The sequence below is a fragment of the Neodothiora populina genome (assembly GCF_041146345.1).
Source record: "Neodothiora populina strain CPC 39397 chromosome Unknown canker_contig_17, whole genome shotgun sequence".
In the NCBI taxonomy this organism is placed as follows: Eukaryota; Fungi; Ascomycota; class Dothideomycetes; order Dothideales; family Dothioraceae; genus Neodothiora; species Neodothiora populina.
In genome coordinates, this window is record NW_027191406.1 from 1,208,491 (window position 1) to 1,222,850 (window position 14,360).

The window sequence follows — 14,360 nt, forward strand, 5'->3', positions numbered from 1 at the left end:
GCTGTAAGCAGATTGTGCGCACTTAACTTGTGTGTCACTATCACATAGTCCCACTTTCGCAACGGGACCACATGTCTACAACACGCGAGAGCTGTTAAAGGAATGTTGCATATCGTCTTAGCTGCTCCAAGCCGATGATCATGGTAGAACGCGTGGTTGCATTACTCTTGCACATTGGTACAGTCAAACGGTGTTGCAGTAGAGCTCGTCTTCTCCACCAGTCCACGTATGAGTGGGCGACTTGTTCGTATGCGACTGCCTTGTGATTCTCGGGACTCTTGTGACCATGGGCCCATCATGCAAGCACGTTATTGCTACGACCGCTGATGGAAGACAATTATCGACTATTCGTTGCAATCCGGGGGAGTGATTCAGATATTAAGCGAAGTGAAATCAAAAAGCGAGGAGGCGGGGATGATTCACCGTCTGGGACGGCGCAACGGTCCGTCGCGCGTTGAAAATACGAGTTTATTGACCTCACACAGTAACTTAGGTCAAGTAAGACACTTCATGACATGCACAAGTGTGGATTTATTTGATTTTGTGGGTTTGTGGGACACGAGATCCTTCTCTCCAGACCCGGTTTTGACTGCCACGCTTGTACAGTAGGCTCATGCAGGCGAGTTTTCGCCATCCTGACCTGGCGATCACGCTACACAACGTGAGTAATTGAAGGACTTCCAGCAGCCAGAGGTAAGCATAAGAGTGATTACGAACTTTTTATGATCGTCGTTAGACTCAGGATCGAAGTATGAATTGTCTGTCCTTCCACCGGGCGACAAATGCGATCAACCGTAGACGTACGAATAGCCCACAGAAACATGATTGCCGCCAAGCGCAAATCTCTGGAGTATCTCGCTATCAATGGACAATCAGTGGACCCTCATCTATAGTATCAAACCCAAGTTCCCGGGTACTGTAGAATATGGCAAGACGAAACGAAAACGCTTCTCAACGATTTATACACTAAAAGATTCACAAGCGGCGAATATGCATGCTCTCTGTTCCTCTATGACATTACCGTGGTTATAGCAATATACCTTGCTTGACGTACGATTCTTGCCTATCATTGACGCCACTCGGCTTGATCCTCTACCTTCCTCGAAGTACCGTGCATAAGCGCGAGAAAAAGCTCCTAGCACCAACACCAAGTGGCTTGCCATCGAAGTACTACTGGTTCTAGTTGCAGCGACCGATCGAAACGCGTCTTTGACATGCGCCTCTAAACCGCGTGCTGTACTAGAGAAGTGGATCGTGGTGGCTTGGTCTGCATCAGAAACCCCTGTTTTATGCGGGGCTGCTGTATGGCCAACGTCTCCATTCCCACCATAGACCAGGTCCGTCCATACACCTTGCATGACGAATATGCTGCTATTGACACACCAATCCATCATCTGCACGTAATGTGAAACTAGCATATGTGACCTTGAGCTGGGGGCTAAGGACAAGGGTCTGAACCCACAGTGACTCTGCATGTGCCGCGGAATGAATCTACTGGTCCGTTCCATCATGCAGTCTTGTTTGCCTTCACTAGGTCTCACGTATCGAGTGCCACTGGGAGAATGATTCTCGTCAATGTGATACAAACGTGATTTTGATATCATTTATGGTTGCTATGAGCACAGAAGGAGAGTATGGTAAATCTGTGAATTAGGATACAAGTGCGACTGTTTGTTATGATAACCTTGACGCCTGTGCTCCAATTGGCCCGCACCGTCGTAAGCGATTGAAGTAACTCATGTAGCCGATAAGGCGAATATAGAAGGAGTAGAAGAAAGGTGCCTGTCAGGCGTGTGATCTAGCTGCGGCGAATGTACAAAACAACCCATCCGAGCAGCCTGTAGGCGGCAATAATGCCAAGGAGGATGCCAACCCACTTGCCCGTATCGTCGGTACCATAGCCATACTGCTTCAGCACAGCGGTTCCGCGGATCATGCATTGGTCTTGAAGGTCTGACTCGTACATGCATAGGCAGCCATTAGGAGCCCGCTCATCCTTTGGGCAAGAGTAGTCACGATAGCCAAACTCATTGACCATCATACCTTGGAAGACGTAGCTTTGGTAGTCGATGAAATGGAAGACATACTTCCAGAAGGGGTTGAGACTGTTTGGCGCAACCATGAATCCACCAACAGACATCCACAGACCGTTGGCAAAGGCGGTTCCAGCCAGTGCGACAACAAAGATAGGGATGACCGAGGAGATGAGTACGACAAGTGATTCGGCAGCAAGCAGATCCAGGAAAAGCCACATGATCCAGCTGAAGAATGCACCAGCAGTAGGGCGGAAGTTGCTGAGCCAGTACCCAACGATGGAGAACAGCAGAGAGATCAAGAATAGATAAGGAAGGCCAGTAATGAAATTGGCGACAATGAATGAAGTTGGGCCGTACAGGCCGTTAGCACGCTCTTTCATGAAGATTGCTCGATCCTCGAGGAACGCTGGTATGTAGGCGACAGCCATGAAAGACATGAAGGCGCCTCCGAAGAAGATGGCGTTGATGAAAGCCTGAATGTTGCCCTGGGTAGGACTAAGGCGGAGCCAAATTGTTCCAACCATGATAGCCAGAGCCAAGTACATGGCAATACGGATGCCGTAAGCAATGATATCTCTGTATGACTTGATGAACGAGCGATGAATGAGAGCCATGATGATGGCGAATGAACCAGCAGAGGCATCGTTGGCATACTGACCGACGTCTGGATTCATAGAACCGCGTGCCACTTCGTCTGTGAGCTCAGTAACTGTGGCACATGCCAGACGTGATTTCGTCCAGGAGGAGTGCACCATCTGCAGTTGGGCATCCACCTCGCATCTGTCACGTGCAAAATCGGTGTTCACAAAATCGATGATGAATTCGGCTGGATTCATGTAAAGGGGGATTGGAAAGCCGCAGGCGTCGAAGTAAGGCTGGACCTCAGCGACTGGTCCGCTGTATGCTGTTGCGCCTTGAGAAAGAAGAAGGAGCTTGTCAAACATGGCGAAAGTTGAAGTGGACGGTTGATGGATACTTGAGATGACGATCAACTAGAGATATGTCAGGAAGGCAGTGGCATTCGGGAAGCTAGATGGCTCACGTTGTGTTTCTTCGCAATGTCCTTAACGAAAGAGATGACCTCAAAGGAGGCTGCAGAGTCAAGACCGGAAGTGGGCTCATCCAAGAACAAGAGCTTAGGGCTGGTGATCAGTTGCGCTGCAACACTAACACGGCGTTTCTGACCACCTGAGATGCCTTTACGGATTGCAGTGCCAATTAATGTGTTTGACTGCCCCTGAAGACCGAAGGCTGTGATGAGAGCTTCGATACGAGCGATACGCTCGGCTTTATCAATGTCACTTGGGAGCGAGAGGCGAGCCGCGAAGCTCAGAGTTTCTCTGACTGTCAAGGAGCCGACCAGCGCATCCTCCTGCTCGACATAGGCGCTGATTCTGCGAAATGTCTTTGGGTTTGCAGGAGTACCGTTGATGTAGATGTTGGCCTTGATGTCTGCACCAAGCACTGAGTGTCGATGTGCTAGAACATTTAACAAAGTAGACTTGCCAGAACCACTGCACCTGTCAGTCATAACATATGTGTGCGAAGCATGTAATTCTACTTACGAAGGTCCCATAAGAGCAAGAAGCTCGCCTGCCTTGACGACACCATTGACATCGTTAAGAAGAGTTTTAGGCTGCTGGGTCTGACGATCTTTGACGGTAACTGTAACACCCTTCCAGGCAAAGCTGCCTATGTTGGTGTTGGTGAGTTGGGCGTAGTCGCCTCCGATCATCTTCTCAACATCGGACATCTCCGAGTAGCTTTTACGCTCTGCCCGCTCGGCAGGCTCAATGACTTGCATAGTGAATCAAATATGAAGAGGATAGGAGGTGAACAAGAGGAGCAAGTAGAAGAAGCACGAGACGTCAAAAGTGAAGGTGATAAGTATTGGTGCTGTTGATCAAGTAAGTGTGATCTACCAGCCACGTGCTCGATAAGAAGAAGAGGGGAAACGAAGGAGGGACAGTGCGATGGGTGCGAGGTGGGATAAGTAAACGAGTGGGTCAGACACCTTCAGAAGAGGAAACAAAAGGTCTTTCGTGCAACGAGGAGGAGCCAAGAAGGCAGCGAATTGACTTGCTGAAGGCTTGCGCTGGTGTATGGATAGCTGCAGAACGGCAAGTGAGTGGCAAACGCCGCTAAAGGAAATCAGACACACAGAATCGGAGACGGGCAGCACGGATTGCCAGATCGACGAAGTCAAACGAGGAAGATAAGCCCAAGGCGCAACAAGTGAGCGCTGAAATATTGATACAGGCCATACGGAAAGCGACACGGTGCACAGCGCCAGCTCATTGCGACGATTTACCTAATCCTAGCGGCGAGGCCTAGCTGGTACTTGCTGATTTTCTCTACAATGTCCGAGACTCTATATGCACAGTACCGCAGAATGCATCGATATCACAAGCAGACGTTGTTTTAGATGACCATAAGAGGCTGGCGAGAAAGTATAAACCGGACTAGGTCCCTGCACGATCTAAGTCTTAGCGCTGGTGGCACAAATCCGCGCCAGTTCAGGCACGGCCACATGATTGGAACGTGTTCAGGGTAGCATGGGAGATATGACCTGTGTGTTTTTCCATGCACGTTCTCCAAGCAAACACTACGTGACGACAGTCCCAAATTATCGCTGCTTGTCATCATTTGCTATGGCAGATCATGATTAACGATTTTACCTTAGCTCATGGTCGACGAGACATGCAGTCGTCTACTTTCCCGGAGACTCGTTAGATTTTGAAACACTTCGAAGGTCGTTAGACAGTTGAAAAGCCGTCAAGACAAAGGGCTGCGAGTCCGTTATTCGGGACGCGGCTTCGCACCCTTCGCCTTGAACCAACCATTAGTCTTTCAGGTCTCCGCTTGCTATCGGACAATTGGGGACGACGAGAACCCTGAGGATCAGCGGAAGGCTTTGCATGTAGTCATGGACTAGCGACCGCTTGCCGTGACACAGCGGACCAAGCTGGAAGTGCTCAATCTAAAACCACACATTACTGTTTGCAGCATACAGCACAATCGAATTGATCTAGCCTGGTTCTTCCTCATGCCTGTCGTTCCACAAGCCACTTTCCCCACAGCTGGAGGACAAGAATTTGGTAAAGTTGCGGGCTCCTTGAGAAGATCATTCTGGGTCGACCGAATATGGCAGCCCAGCAAGCCCCTTCAATATGAAACCTGAGAGCTTGTCGGAGTTTTTATTTCTACAGGAAACTTGCCACATGAATGCAGACGAGGCTGCACTTTTGTACGGTCACATATTCTTATACCCTGCCAGATGTATATGATTGGGTGTGGTCAATCGTAATCCTATGCCAGGAGACGTGCAGCTTCCACGCTAATAGTGTCACATAAGTGATTCTGATTCATCTCGCGATCTCTCGACGCGTTGACTGCCCAGCGCATAGATGAATGTTGATCTCGGGATATTCTTGGATTTGCCGACGAGAAACCCCCAAGGAGGTAAAGTCGAAGTGATGGTGGTCGAAGCGAGCCACCAGTCTAGTGCGAAGTCCCCACATGGTCAATAAAGTTCAGCCTTGGGCTGGCTCACGAACCTCGCCGAAGCAGATCATCTGGGACCCCACTTGCTACTTATGCTTCCAGCGAAGAGGCTTTGAAAAACGTCTCAAGGTACACATGCGACTACCCATTGGTTGATCGACCCACAGGATGGCATTGTGGCGTCTGTCTGACTTGATCAGGCATGAACAAGGTACCGTTCAGCGGCACGACAGACCATAACCTCTGGCCTACGCATGATATCGATTCGCGCAGTAATAATGTTACCGAGTGACCAGTGCTACATGGCCAGGTCTTAGCTCGGTGATGGACAGCCGGCGCTTTGGTGCGTCTATGATCTGACTATTAGCATGCCTCTGCTTGGTACAGCGACCGGTCTCCTTGGTAAGTTCGTCACAAGTGCGCTGCGATGATTGTGCATACTACTAGTGACCTTCCCTCGTCTGGTCTTCCCTCATCCTTTCCTTGTGCATATCGCCGGCATACTATTCTACGTCACACAGACTCTCCTAATCGTTCTTCAACTACCCACTCTCGTTACCAATCACATTGACAGTATAGCGTGCAGCGAGGCTGGTTCTTGATCATGCTTGTCAGCATATGTGCCCATTGAGATCTATTCCTTTGTTTGTATATATTGCCACGCCACATAGACAAAGCACGGCAGTTGGATTATCATCCCTGCACTCGAGGACGATCACGGTTCGAAGAAAAACATTGTCCCTGGCAGGACTTGACCTCGAAGTAACCTCACCTCATGTCAAGACCAGTTTCGCCGTTGGACGATGTCTCGTCTATAATCATAAGTGACATAGACGACCAAGACTATCCAACCGACTACACAACTCCATCTTCCATAGACTCGCTACATGAGGAAGTATGTACGGATGAGGTCGAGGAGTTTAGAGATCGGGAGTATCCACAATTAAAGGGTATATACACTGCATAGACCGTCGCGTACTACATACTGAATTATTATCATAGGAAAGACATATCTTGATCATGGCGGGACTACGCTGTATGCGAAATCTCTCATGGAGCAATTCTCTGCGGACATGATCAGTAATCTATATGGGAATCCTCATTCAGCCTCGACGCCTTCTGCTTTTGCAGGGCACCGAATCGATGCTATTCGATACCGCGCTCTTCGATTCTTCAATGCTGATCCGGAGGATTGGGATCTTGTTTTCACCGCTAACGCCACGGCCTCCATCAAGCTGGTGATGGAATGCTTTCGCGACCATGCAGCTACGAGTAATACTCCCGTGTGGTACGGATACCACAAAGACTCTCACACCAGCGTAGTCGGCGCGAGAGAGGCGACCAAGACGCACCGATGCTTCGCAAGCGATCAAGAAGTAGACACGTGGATCAACAGCGGAGGGCTAGGAGGACCTCGAGCAAGACAACTGGGCCTCTTTGCATATCCTGGGCAGTCGAACATGACAGGCAGAAGGTTGCCAACCAGCTGGCCTGGGAGAATTCGAAAAACCTTCCACAAAGCCGCAACCTATACTCTACTTGACGCTGCAGCGTTAGCAAGTACGGCGGTACTGGATCTGGGGAATACCTCGACGGCACCGGATTTTGTTGCGCTCAGTTTCTACAAGATCTTCGGCTTTCCTAATGTCGGCGCCCTTCTGGTCCAGAAACAGTCACAACACGTTTTGAAAGATCGCGCCTATTTCGGAGGCGGCACGGTCGACATGGTCATCGATATCAACGATGCATGGCACGCCAAAAAGGGCTCGTCTCTGCATGATAGGCTTGAAGATGGCACTCTTCCATTTCATTCGATAATTGCACTTGACCACGCCATGGACGTGCACGAGCGACTCTACGGCGTCAATCCGATGAAATTCATTTCCATGCATACTGCAAGACTCAGCAAACTGATGTATGAGGGACTGGCTGGGCTCAAGCATAGGAACGGTGCAGCAGTTGCGCGCATCTACAAAGACGATCAAACAGTATATGGAGATCCCACGGTCCAAGGAGCGACGATCGCTCTCAATGTCATGCGGGCGGACGGTACGATGGTCGGGTACGCAGACGTCGAAGAGGCCGCTGACGACAGGAACATTTATGTCCGCAGCGGAAGTCTGTGTAACCCGGGCGGTGTCGCGTCGTACCTGAATTGGACGCCCGCAGAGATGAGAGCTGCATTTCAGGCCGGACACCGCTGCAGCCATCCTACCCAGGTCATGTTTGGCAAAGCCACCGGAGTCGTGCGTGTGAGCATGGGTGCCATGAGCACCATCGCAGACGTCGACGCCTTTTTAGACTTTATCAGGGATACGTATCTGGACACGGTCAGTGCAGGTCTGATCGCTACACCATCTGCCCAGACGTCGGCGAGCCAATCTGACATGACTCGATCTGGGGCAATGACTCCAGACCTGGGGCAAGCACGAAATGCCTTGACGACTTCGAGCTCAAATTACTCGAGATCAACTTCTAGGATGTCAAGCAGAGGACCATCTATACTTTCGCCGAGGGCGACGTCTTTTGCAAGTCGAGGAACAGACACGACAACCACAGCTTTACCGTCCGCACCACACGATCGGAATGATGTGGCTAGTCCATCTCCACCGGCAAGTGACACACGCTCTTCCGATCGATCGTCTCGGAACGGACAACTGAAAGGTGTCGCAGACGTGTCACATGTCGTGCGACAGTCTCACCAAAAGGGCACGCTGCAGGGCGGGGGAAGCGGCCTTTCTAGCTCAATGGAAATTAAAGTTCACGAACACAGCAGACGCCACGGTGATGCCAATAGCGTCAACAGCAGCAGTAACAGGCGCCATGGGGATGGTAGCAGCGTCACCAGCAGCAAAGAAGACGAGAAGATTCAGAGGATCCAAGCCAACATGATGGCAGCTGGTCTTCTTCCCGCACCGCTTCCGCCCAAGGTGGGGGGTAGCGTCAAAAGCAGGAAAGGCTTGGGACTACGAGGGTTCTTGCACCGTCGAGGTCACGAACAACAGCAAAATGCGTCGAGTCCAGGTGTCGGATAATATTTTTGTTCTACCAACATTGTCCAAACACAGACGGAACTGTCTCGCTCCCCTCGGCTGAAGTCGACGACAACCCATTCTCTTGGACATATACGAAACAGTTTTCCTTTCTCTCTCCCTCACTACCACTACTACACACTTGGGTCGGCCTTTTCGTTTATCAGACGCTCACGCGATCCAAAATACCCAATTGCTTTTCACTGCGAAACACCCATCATTCATACAACATATCTCTTATATCACCGCCTTCTCTCTTTCTGTCATCTAGGTACGCCGTCGAGGAACATGGCTCGGAATGGGAGGTCCCTTTGTCCTTTTTTCTTTCCTTTCCTTTCGCTCTTGTCGAGTATCCAGTCTCACCTGTCTTTCTTTTGCTTGTCTTGTCTCGTGTATGTATGGAAATCCCATGTCTCTGTCAGTCTCCTAGTCCGTTGTTGTTCCGTTTCACTTGTGCATAGAGACTCGAGAAGAGAGAATCATCCTTTGTACATAACATCTGGTTCGCCTCATGACTACCGGGCTGAATGTTGGTCCACTAATGAAGTTAGTGCGGTCGCAGATGTAAGGCGCAAATGGGGATTGAACGAAAAGAGCGGGAATGCATCTCGTCAACAGCTCAACCAGAAGCCGGACAAAGAGCCTGAAGTAAGCATAGGCACCAAAACTCCATGCTTAAGGAATAGGGGATTGCGGGGAGAGTGGACATGAGGTAAACAGCACAATTTGAATAACATGTTACTACAATGCTACCATCACCCTTTGGTTTCCATCCGTTGGTACTAATCGTGCGATGGAAAAGAGAAAGCAAGAACAGAAAGGAAAAAAAAGCCACTACTAGGATTTTCCCAGGCAGACCTAATGTCACGTTGACATGAACACAGTCATACCATCTAACCACTGTGAAAGTATTGGTGCCGAGTAAAGGTGACAGAAACCGCGTACTGAGGAATGCGAACATTTTGAGACGGATGGGTGCGACCCTGTCTACTTATCGACGCATTTGATTCCCTGCCTTGTTCCACCTACCGTACAGTAGCTCCATACGAGGACTATGCTGTACTGTGCTGGACTTTCTCTAGTGGGCGTCTTTGGTCTTGCCTCTTAGCATCGGGGTGATGAACACGAGAGGTATCAACACGTCGAGTCCTAGTGTCTGGTTTCCGACTTTCAAGCCTTGATATCGTCAGAGTTGAAGAAGAGGATAGCAAAAACAACGTTTCATGCAGTAGTGGCGTCCGCGCGGGACAACCATGGACCTGTGTATCATAGGTCATTAGAGAGAAAAGAAAGAGAGGCTGCACGCAATGGCGCTATCCGCGTAGGACAATCGCATTCAGTATAGCTTGGTAGAGTACAGTAGAGCACAGTGCAGTGCAGTACAGTGCAGCATAACAAGACATAATATGCTATACAAGTAATACACTTGAAGTAAAGGCAGAGACAAAAGAAAGGCTCCACGCAGTGGCGCTGTCCGCGTAGGACGAACGTATGCAGCAGGGCAGGCATATTACAGTACGACAAGTTATGGTCTGCTACTGTACACGATTCCATTAACCCTTCTCTCCTTTCTTTTCCCTTCACATGATCATAAAAACAAAGAGCACACAAATCAATACTCGTCGGAATCATACTCCTCATCAGGCAACAGCGCCCTGAACCTCCTACTGTTCAGGTCCCGCTCGAGACCCCCATTGCCATTGCCATCAATACCGCCGCCCTCGGACGAGCCCTCGAGGTATCCCCTGCCGCCGAAGAAACTCAGCGCCACAGGCAAAAACACAAGGGCATGCAGAGCAGCCCAGACAACCAGGGCGAGCCAGACGCGGAAGTAGTAGACCTCGAAGATCTTGCTCTTTGTGAAGGCCAGCACGAAGACGCCAAGGAGTTTCGTTACCGTGATGCCAGAGAACACGGAGCTGCCGACGTTGACCAGAGCGGCCCAGGCACGGGCGTCTTTGCCTCGGAACGTGCTCGTGCGTTCGAGCAGCGACAATGACGGAACGGTGAATGCGCGGGCGATGTGGGCGCAGAACTCGACGCTTATTCCGACCGAGATGATCAAGTTGACTAGACTGACGGCGTTCAGAGACACGCCCATCAGAGACATGGTGCCAATGATGTCGATGACAATCATGGTGACCGTCACCGTCACCGTCATGGCCGTGGCCAAAGACCCAAGAAGCAGAGAACTGATCAGCAGAATAAACGCCAGAGCAGACCCGATCAATGCAGTCGACAGATGAACAATGCTGACGTATTGGTCGAAGAAAATGTAAAACTTGCTGTATGGGAAGACCTCGACGCCGGTGTGTTCTTTGATGTCTGAGCTGATCCGTCTGGCGCTCTGGTAGGCAGCAATGAAGTCAGACTGGCTGCGTAGTGGGGTGTGGCTAGTCCTGAAGTGAGACGCCGGAATTGACAGCGAAGAGTTGTCGATGACAAGGGCGTTTCCGTACGCTGCTTTGCCTGCCAGAGGACAATCCGCGTTCGTAGGTGCCTCGATCCAACGTTCGAGATACGAAACAAACTCTTGTCCTTCAGGCATACCGTGGAGCGTGGCGTTCCATGCAGGGTCACGGTCGGCGAAGCAGGCAGTGGAGCCGTCGATACAACAATCAAGCTCTGGGTTCAGCCAGAACAAAAACTCGTCTATCCAGCTAGCTGTGGCATCGGCAATGTAAGACGTCTCTGGTCGCTTGCGCTCCTGCTCCAGTATGTTTGTCAGAGAAAAAGTCTGGCAAGTGGAGAAACGACTGCACAACTCCTGTTGACGCACCCGGGCTGTTGCATTAAGGTCTTTGGTGACAAAATAGACTGGCGGCCCGGCCTCAAAGTAATCGTACAGGTCGTCGAAATACTTGATAAGATACGAGTCGGACGGGATAGCGATGCGCTGATCCAGACCCAGCTCGACATGAGGCAACAGCGCAATGCCAGCGGTGAACAGACCGAGGAAGACAGTCATGATGGCAGTCTTGGTCTTCTTGCCGAGGAGGGCAGGTGCATAGGTGACACGGATGAAACGTTGTAGACTTCCCTCTTCCTCGACGCCAGACATGACGCTGAAGCCATCGCCGAGCATAGACGTACGGCGATTCGCGCCGACCTTGACGCAAGGGAAGCAATCGGCGCGACCGGCCTCGACTCTGCGCTGGTTCAAGGCAAGAACAGAGATGAACATGGTGATCTGCAGCAGAGCATTGATGAAGACCGCACCAGCAGCGTACGCGGCGAAGTTGCGCACAGCCGGCATACCGACAGCGGCACCGAGTGCGAAGGCGACGGTCTCGGTACTGGCTGAAAGCAAGATACTCGGACCCATGCGGCCGAGAGCTCTGCCGACACGCTCGCTCACGGGCTCATCGGCATGGCTGATGTTGACGCGCTCGAACTCGTGGACGATGAGGAAAATGTTGTCGACACCGACGGCGAGAACCAAGAACGGAATGACCTCGGCGATGATCAGAGTCGCTTTGACTCCGAGTGCGGCGAAAAGACCGACAGATGCGGAGACAGACATGAGGACAACGAGGATTCCGACAACACCAAGCATGAACTTGGAGCGCACCAGAGCAGTACCGGGGTTGTTCAGCACATCTCTCACGGTCAGAGTGGTGGCACCAAGGGCCAAGGAAGCGTAGATGAACATGATGATGTAGCTGACGGCGACGATTTTGGCGTCAGTGTTGGTGGACTTGTTCAGCTCTTCCTCGAGACTGATCTCGGTGTTGAAGGACAAGCGCAGTCCTCGCTCGCGCGCTTCGTCTTGGACGGTCAACAGCAAGTCCTTCATGCTCTGCTCCCACGCCATGGCTCGCTCGAGCTCAAAGGTGCCCTCGGAGGGGTTGTTGACGACCCAGGTGATGACGATGGCCTCGGCCTCGCTGACGCTCGAGTTGTATCCACCAAAGAGAAGACGAGGGTTCAGAGGGAGCTGGAAGTCAGGCAGGCAGTTGACGGGCTGTTCGGCACAGGCCTCAAGGTCCTCGGCCCAAGTATCCGGGTCGACGAGATCAACCTCTCCGCCAAAGTAGCCGGTGAGGGACTGAACGACACAAGCATCCCCGGTAGGCTTGTAGCAGACATCATCGAGGGTGTAGCCGCCATCGAGCGACTTGATGCGCTGCACGCGACTCTCCACATCGAACCACCACTGCAAGGTGTCGTAGGTCAAAACGGGCCCAGGACCAGAGGGCCGAGTGTCGTTGACGAGGAAGGCCTGCTCGGCTCGGTAGAAGGGACCGAAGTTCTCGTCGAAGAAAGCCTTCTCGCGGGCGGCGTCGGAGTTTGGAGAAACCCAGAGCTTGACAGGGTCCGTCTCCACGGCGAAACGGAGCCATCCCAGACTGAGCAGGCCAACGATGACGACCGAGGTGCCGATGGTGAGGGCGGGGAAACGGGCAGCGGTACGGCCGAGATGGGAGAAGGCGCGGTCGCAGATGGTGTTTAGACGAAGGATCTTCTGCGGCTTGTCCAGCATACCAGCGTGGTGCACGATGTCGCCCTCGTCCTCGTCGTCGCTGGGCGGAGAGTCTTGCAGCAACCTCAGACGCTCGCTCTTGCTCCTGCTGTGTTTGGCATAGGCGACGTGTCCGGTGACAGCAACGACGAGAAGAGCCAGGAAGACCGAGTAGATGACGATGACGGCAAAAGACAAGCAGGGCAGGACACCGACATGGCACTCCTGCGTCTCCTTGACCGCAGGTAATGCGGGACACGAGGACTCGCAGTCGACGCAGGCGCACCGGTATTTCTCGTCGGTGCTGTTGCAGGGATAGGCGTCCAGCTTCCTCGGCTCCATGCCTGGAAAGTCTCCGGGGCTCGGCATGGGAAAGTCGATCTGGAAGGGACTGCCAAAGGGCTTCTTGTCTCCCAGGAACTTGAGGAATTGTGTGTAATTCTTTGCTCCTCCACCGATCAGGTCCATCGCTCTTCCTCCAGTGGCGCCGACCTTGACATCCTTGCAGCTGTTGTAGAAGCCCGAGCCGTAGTCTGCGGAGACGAGGTGGTCGAGCTGGGTGACGAGCAGCTTGTCGCCCTTGGGGGCCGTGTTGGTGACATTGACAAAGAGGGACTGGTCGGGAGAGCAGGTAAAGGTGCAGAAGAGGTTGAAGAAGTTCTCCTTGCAGGCGGGACAGGCAGAGATCAGAGGTTCTGCGCGTTTGAGGTTCGAGCCGAGGGCGTCGAGTTGCTCGTTTGTGCAGCAGACGTCGCTGTGCTGCCACTTGTCGCCGCAGGTTCCCACGAGCTTGGTGCGTAAGTCGGCGTCTGGTGTGTCTGCGAGGCCGTTGTCTGGACAGGGCAGCTCGGAGCCAAAGAAGCCCTGTTTGCCGCAGTGGCCGCGGATCGCACACCTTCCCGCCTCGTGTTTCTCTGTCCATCCACCCGCAGCAGCTGCCGTCGTTGAGCCAGGAACAGCAGCGCCGAGACTCAGCAGCGACAGCGCTCCTCCCAGTGAGACTTTGGGCAGCATCTTTGCGATTTGTTGTTCTTGTTCTTGTCACCGGCTCTTGCCCTTCTTCTTGCTGCTGCCTAGCGAGAGTCGGGAGTGGCGACACGCGAAGCTGTACAGAGACCGTGTGTCTTCTTTTCGATTCAATGCCTTCGAGTGATCGTATCGAGTCTTCTAGCAGCGGTAGGAGTGGTAGTGGCGGTGATGGCGTCGTGGTAGAGCCACCGTCGTCGTCGTCGTCGTCGTCGTTCAGTCGGGGGGTATATGGGCGGATCACTCGTTCGTCAAGCTCAAACCATCGAGGTTACAGAGCTAGAGGATCCCGGTCTGGCT

At 52.2% G+C, this 14,360-nt stretch overlaps 3 protein-coding genes across 4 annotated transcripts; 1 reads left to right on the forward strand and 2 right to left on the reverse strand.

Moving 5' to 3' along the window:
• Positions 1 to 1,798: 1,798 nt before the first annotated feature.
• AAFC00_004304 (uncharacterized protein) lies at positions 1,799 to 3,840 on the reverse strand (the record flags this gene model as incomplete). Of its 2 annotated transcripts, none has more annotated exons than XM_069343928.1 (3): positions 1,799 to 3,028; positions 3,079 to 3,550; positions 3,602 to 3,840. In XM_069343928.1, 3 exons carry the CDS (start codon positions 3,838 to 3,840, stop codon positions 1,799 to 1,801), a joined length of 1,941 nt encoding a protein of 646 aa, XP_069202480.1. The 2 variants fall into 2 exon arrangements, with proteins under 2 accessions (XP_069202480.1, XP_069202479.1); XM_069343927.1 differs by having other exon boundaries at positions 3,602 to 3,789.
• A 2,475-nt stretch (positions 3,841 to 6,315) lies between these two features.
• AAFC00_004305 (uncharacterized protein) lies at positions 6,316 to 8,575 on the forward strand (the record flags this gene model as incomplete). Its single annotated transcript, XM_069343929.1, has 2 exons — positions 6,316 to 6,490; positions 6,543 to 8,575. 2 exons carry the CDS (start codon positions 6,316 to 6,318, stop codon positions 8,573 to 8,575), a joined length of 2,208 nt encoding a protein of 735 aa, XP_069202481.1.
• Positions 8,576 to 10,184: 1,609 nt separating this feature from the next.
• Positions 10,185 to 14,048, reverse strand: AAFC00_004306 (uncharacterized protein; the record flags this gene model as incomplete). The annotated part of the gene is made up of 1 exon (XM_069343930.1): positions 10,185 to 14,048. One exon carries the CDS (start codon positions 14,046 to 14,048, stop codon positions 10,185 to 10,187), a length of 3,864 nt encoding a protein of 1,287 aa, XP_069202482.1.
• Positions 14,049 to 14,360: the final 312 nt, after the last annotated feature.